This window comes from Poecilia reticulata, chromosome 11 (genome assembly GCF_904066995.2).
Source record: "Poecilia reticulata chromosome 11, P_reticulata-male-v2, whole genome shotgun sequence".
NCBI classification, from domain to species: domain Eukaryota; kingdom Metazoa; phylum Chordata; class Actinopteri; order Cyprinodontiformes; family Poeciliidae; genus Poecilia; species Poecilia reticulata.
The window spans coordinates 13,268,325-13,274,840 of record NC_088840.1 but is presented as its reverse complement, the minus strand read 5'-3'; the positions used below and the strand labels follow the sequence as shown (position 1 = coordinate 13,274,840).

At 37.6% G+C, this 6,516-nt stretch overlaps 1 protein-coding gene across 2 annotated transcripts; it reads right to left on the bottom strand.

The window, feature by feature from the left end:
• Nucleotides 1-2,244: 2,244 nt before the first annotated feature.
• Nucleotides 2,245-6,386, bottom strand: dnal1 (dynein, axonemal, light chain 1). Of its 2 annotated transcripts, none has more exons than XM_008421903.3 (8): nt 6,282-6,386; nt 5,828-5,869; nt 5,604-5,713; nt 4,902-4,957; nt 4,753-4,808; nt 4,472-4,598; nt 4,093-4,230; nt 2,245-2,390 (listed from the first exon to the last, which is right to left on the bottom strand). In XM_008421903.3, exons 1-8 carry the CDS (start codon nt 6,282-6,284, stop codon nt 2,359-2,361), a joined length of 564 nt encoding a protein of 187 aa, XP_008420125.1. In that variant the 5' UTR covers nt 6,285-6,386; the 3' UTR covers nt 2,245-2,358. The 2 variants fall into 2 exon arrangements, with proteins under 2 accessions (XP_008420125.1, XP_008420124.1); XM_008421902.3 differs by having other exon boundaries at nt 4,093-4,233; nt 6,282-6,385.
• Between the last annotated feature and the right edge of the window lie 130 nt (nt 6,387-6,516).

Here is a 6,516-nt window from a genome sequence, read left to right as displayed (position 1 = left end):
TATGATTGAAGTCTTTGTTCGTGGGAAGATGCCTCAGGCGATGAAGGTGAGCTTGCTGTCACCGGACCCAAATTTCTGGTCACAGGAAGCGGGGAATTTCCGGTTGCCGGATGTGGGAGGGGGGGTGGAGGAGGAGGGGTTTAATATCAATTAATCCATCAAACTTCGATTAAAATTGGACAGAAGGGTGTCCATATATCTCCCTTATGTTGCCTGTTTTTTTTACTTCCACTAACTGTATAATATGGTATTGTATACCAAAATACTAATTTCTGGAATCGTTTCTTTCTTTTTTCTTTTTTAGATATTAATGTTCAGAAATGAGCACAATTATAGAATAATCAGTAATTTTCCGGTTGTGACTGCCATTACTTTAACTAATAAGTGAATATTTTGAATAAAAGTGGTGAAAGATCACAGGGGGAGCTGGAGGAAGATATATGGAGAAGCTCCTCAAATTTAGCTTCTAGCTAAATTTCTTCTTCTAGCTTCTAGCTGCAAGAGTAAATATTGTAAATGTGATGGTCATGTGCTTCACAGTCATGTGAGTGTTGTTGGTCAGTAAAAGAAAAGGCTTTGTTCTCTCTAAGGATATAACACCCACTTTTAAAGGTGCCCTACCCCACCATTGTGTCCAGGATATAAAGCGTTATCACAAAGAAATATGTCGTCTAGCCACAGCCAAAACTCTGCCTCTTCCTTGGATAAGCGTGACCTTGTAAAGTGCCTCACAATTTATTGTGTACTGATTTGCTGCTAAAGCAAAAAGAGTACGTCTCCTAAAAGTCTTTTTTTTGTTTTGCCGTAAGGCTTCTTGTTTAGGCTAAGCTCTATGAATGAGACAAGGGGTGAAAACATGTCAATCATTTACAAAGTGCAGACACAAAAAACAGTTTATTCAAGAAAACTGAAAATTATAGCAGAATAAAGACAGTAAGATGGTATGATTTCTTGTTGTCAGATGTCTGAGAAAAACCCCCAGAATATAAGCAGTAAAGAGTTCTATGCAAAACATCTTAAAGGTTATTTAGACATTAAGAATTGGTCATGAGGCTTTGACATGAAAATGTCTTATCACAGAGATTTGTCTCTCTTTGCAGTCTAACATTCATTTTCCATTTGAACTTATGAACACTACAGTGATTACAGTAAATCTCACATTAAAAGTAATCATATTTTAGTCATTGTTTTTCTTATGAAACCGTTTCTTATGAACTCCGATTAACATTTGACAGAAGGGTGTCCATATATCTCTCTAACATACACCAAACGTATTTTTTGTAAGTGAAACAATGAAGCGGACCACAGTAAAAAAATAAAAAATAAAAAAAATCCTAACAAATCCTAACCAGAACAAATATTTTAAAACAGCAATTCAAACTGTATAGTTTGGTCATGTTAATATTGATTCTGCTATTTTTGGCTCATATTTAATCCCAAACATGGTTCCCGTCTCTTCCTTTGATAACAAAAGCTAACTGGTTTTAAAAGCCAAACTATTTTCTATGTGCTTTATATCTTTGTTACAAATTTCTTATTTCATGAAACAGTATAAACTGTGCTACTTGTTGAGGCAGAACATTTTTTAACACAAAACCGGCGCCCACATGCATTCTTATCTGCACTGCTCAACAGGTGAGCAGGGAGCTGCAGAGATTTGTCATTGTGGACACATTGTGCAGCTGCAGCCGGGATGTCAAGGTCAGTTTTTGGATAATGCCGGTATTACGTCACACCTGTTCGGAGCACCAATACTCCTGGGAAGCACACAGTTAGAACCTCAGTCTCTCCTGCCTGCCTCTCTCAAGCAGATTATCCAAACCTTAAATGACCACCATGCAGTCTTCTCATCACACATGAGACGAATAAATGTCCAGAAGAGAAATCCACCTACTCGTACCTCCTTTATCAGAACAAACACGTAAGATTTTTAAATTTTTCATATAATGAGAAAACATTTTTTAAATGCTTCATAACTGAATCTAGAAATTTATTTTACCCTTTAGCATGTGTTTACTCTGTACTAAGTTCTTAAGTAAAATTAAGGACACTTTAGAGAATGTATTTAACCAAGCAAGTTGATTTTTAGTCAGAAAGCATCTTTTTTTTAACAGTCTGATAAAAAAATTAATTAAAATCAATGCTAGAAAGCACATTAAGAAATGCTGTCCATGTAAATACACATGCAGGTTTTGAGAAATGTTTTAAGGTTGGAATTTTGTGCTTGTTGAACGGCAGTCATAATCTTTGTTCAATATGTTTTTTTAATTGAAAGCACCATTATAAAATATGCACAACATAAAAAAGGGAAAGACAATAGTTTTTGTCTCTCTTTTTTTTCTTTTTGCTCGTTTCATCTTATTCGTCCATCTCCTTGATGATGGGAATCCCTGGAATAAAAAGAGAAAGTGGCTGATCACATACAGGTGAAACCACGTGTTGACATGCAGTTTATAAAAAGACAAATAACGTTTTTGTGTGTTTTGGTGTGTAATGTGCACATTTACTCCACACAAAAAAAAGACATTGTAAAGATGCTGGTTGAGCTTTCATTGTTCTCGTTGCTTGTATCAACATAGACTGAAATGCCACTTAATTAAGAAGAATTCATTTATTCAAAAGCAACATAAAAGACCATATTGGAGGCAGTAAATGCACTCCGTAAAAAAAACAAATAACCCCCCCACGATTTTAGGAACATCTTAGTTTCACTGTGGCCTGATGAAACTAAAACAAAAGTGTTTCGTCATCATTTCCATTGTGAGATTCAGAAGTAAAAGAGGGACGTTCACAAGCATGAGCAGTCTCTTTCAGCATAGATTTCCGAAGCAGGTATCTTACATGCAGACAGACTAAATACGTAAAGGTGCAGATTCCAGCAACATAAGGAGATCGAGGTCTTGAGCTAAGGGAGACTAACGGTGGAAAGTACGCATGTGGGAAAAATATGCTAAATGACGGAGATGTTGGGGAACGCCAGATGAGGTAATGCGTCTGATAGAGATTTTTTGGTATTATCATTTTGGTGTTACTTTAGTTCATATTCAGTCTAAAATGTTCGCTTCTTTAGTGTGTGTATGAACTAACCTGGGGGTCACAGCTGCCTGTTCATCTTCATGTGAAACAGTTTGACCGAGATTTTAACCGGGCTCAGATCGTAGGTCAGATGTTAAATTGTTTTACGACCTTTGCTGTGTTTAGGTAAAATGTTTTACGACCTCTGCTGTTTTTCCTCTGCTGTCTATCCTCCCTCTTTGAAGTTTGATAATAAAAGACAAGCTGTACCCAAAGATTTTCAGAACGCTCTGTGAACGGCTCAGAGGAGCAGTTGATAGAGTCTTCTCTTTTGCAAAAGCTTTAAGATTCATTTACGTTGTCTGTGGTTCTTTTATGTAGGTTCTAGGAAATTACCTATCAGCGTCGGTATGTTCTGATGAACTGTATAAAAGGCTGAGATCTACAGAAACTGTTCTATGATTCAGCCGAGGTTCCTCTTGAGTCAGATGTCGTGATATGGGCTGAAGTTTAAAATAAAATCTTTCGCTGTTCAACTGAAGCCGTGTCTGCAGAGCCTTTTACCTCAAAGCAATCCCAGACCAGCACTTTGAAGACGACTGACAGTTATTCAAGATACCTGCTAATATAATCCCAAATGTGAGGCACAGCGGTGGCAGCATCATGCCGTCTGAGTGTTTCGCTGCAGTGGCGACTGTCAAAATAAGGTTAAATGTAGCCCATGTCTTCCCAAGTGTTAAAATCGCTTGAGTAAAATAATAAAATGTCCGACACATATTCCCCAAAGTAAACACACATAACCATATTTCACATCCGTGTCTTCTTTTGGGTCCTGGCGCCGGATTGTCTGCTTATGGATCTAGGAACCATAAATTACACTAATTTTTCAAGCTTAATGTCGTTTGACCCTTGACCTGACTGTTTTCCCAAGTCTTCCAAAAAGTTCTTGTGCGTAGCCAGATGCTACATTACCATATATTCTGCACAACCAACTAGGTTAGGTTAAAGCAGATTCCATTGCACGCCTAGCAGTCATTTTTAGGGAGTTTCCGAAACATGCAAGCTCGTTAATCTCACCGTCTAGTTTCTTTAAATTAGGAAGCCTTTTGGAGGCTTCGTCCATCCAGATTCCCTCCATGGCATGCTTCTCCTGCAGCGGGTTTCCATTAAAAACCAGGTCCAACAAGCTGGGCAGGTCAGCAAGTCTCACAAACTCTGCTACGTAACAAAGAGACAGCAACGCAGTCAACACTGAATGCATAAGGTGAGTTTAAAAGGAAATCCCTCAAATAATGATTTCACTAACATGAATTATGACCAATTACCTAAAGAGACCAACACAGAAAGTTTTGATAATATATATATATATATATATATATATATATATATATATATATATATATATATGAAAAATTAACATTTAAAAAAAAAATGAGTCTTGATGAGTGCAGCATACCCCAATCTTTAACAAGGTTGTTGGACATGTAGAGGACTTTCAGTTTGTGCAAGGAGCTGACGCCTTTCAGTTTGTCTATGGAATTATAGGAAATCCATAACTCCACCAAAGTGTCTCCAACTGTCTCCTGCAAAATACACACGTTAAGGAAATGAACAAAACAAGCTCAGTTGCTGGTGAAACCAAAAATATTCTGCTGGGAGAAAAATAAAGCACACAAACTATATGACACCAGAAAATGTAACTTGTTTAGTATTAACTCAGGATTGTATGTAACTTACCAACCCTACAAGACTTTTTATATTATTCCTGCTTAATGAAAGTATCTTCAAGTTCTCTAAAATGACATAAACAATAAATTAGTTCAAGTTTTCATTTGCTGAACAGATCAGCACCTCTGAGTTAAATTAATCTAGCAGGTAATACTCACTGAGGGCATTGAGATTGGATATTTTCTCAATAGCATTTGTGGCCAAAGACAGCTTCCTAAGCAGAGCATGGGACAAAAAAATATTAAGGTATGTGAAGGACGAACTCAATAATATCTGATTCACGGTTAAAGAGTATTTTGTTTCACATGTCATAACGCACGCAAGTCAATAAATGCACTTGCTATCATTTTGGGGATTGATAAAACTGAATGAAATAGCTGCTCAAATCAAGCTGCTGTATGAAAAATAAATTAATAGTAATCAACTAAGAAAAATCATTCTATTGGAAGTGTGAGTGAGCACGTGTAGCAGATCGATACAGTCCTGGACAGGCATGGTGGGAGCTTCACTCTTTAACAATAACCTTGAGTAAAACAATATAATTTGACTGCATCACGCATGTCCACAAACATTTAAAGCTTTGAGAACAAAAATGTAATTTCATTTTGCAAGCAACGCAGATGTAACAAGACAATTTTTGCTTATTAATTAGTCTGGCTTTCTGCTCAGACAGACAGCATACACCTTTCCAAACAGACTAGCCTTATGTGGTTTCCCATAAAAAAGATGTCATTGTATGACTGGTGGTTGAAAATATTTCTAAACAGGTTTCTATCAGTGTAAGAGCGCTCTCTCTCTCTCTCTCTCTCTCTCTCATACCTACTTGTGATTACCAGACACCCCATAAAAGCAGGACTTACTCGCAGGAGGCTAATGCATTGAGAGAGTTATCCATCTTCTCTATCGGGGGAATCAGACCGTACAGTTTAACTTCTTTAGCCTCACTTGGTTTCTCCCCGCTCTTCTCTTCCTGCATACACAAAATATACACAAAACAGCAATTCAATCAACATATGTCCACCTAAAACAAGCACTTGTTTCATACAATTGTTGTTTCTTTTGCTAGGCTCTGTCCCCCACTTACCCATTTGATTATAGCTTCTTTCATGGTGGTTGCCTTGGTCGCCTGCAGACATGACATTAAACATTATACAGTAGGCGAGGCTGTTATTAAATGATGATAGAATAGAATAGTTGAAGGCAACCACGGCCAGCTAGCAACGTCACAATATAAACACTACATCTAAACCCCAACATTTTAAACATGCTGGATCACAACCATTACTAATGCTGGTTATTCATCCCGACACACAACACAAAATTGTATTTGACGTCGTTCAGTGAAATAAACATACACAATAAACCACACTTTATTGAACTGATGTTAGCCAGCTATCAGGTATTCCTAAATTTAGTTTAGAGCCAAACCGGCGTGTCTCAGCAGGGATAGGTTGAATGACCGTCTCTGTGGTAACACTTATTAACAGTAATAAATAACCAAACAGCGAGTAAAATAAGCTGAAACTACCCGGACTTACCATGTTGACCGCTGATGTCTGCTCTGGGGCTAACAGCTGCCAGTAGGCTCTGGTTGCTATGGCATCCACAAGCTGCGCCTGCGCACTGTGTGCACTTAAATTTTTTTTTTTTATTAATTAGACAGAGGACCTGGGAAATTTGTTTTCGTACTGTTTGAACTTTGAACTTATGTCTGGTCAAAGGAAGGGTTTGATTCCTGCTTTGATAAGGAGTGCCTGATAAGGAGTCGGTTAT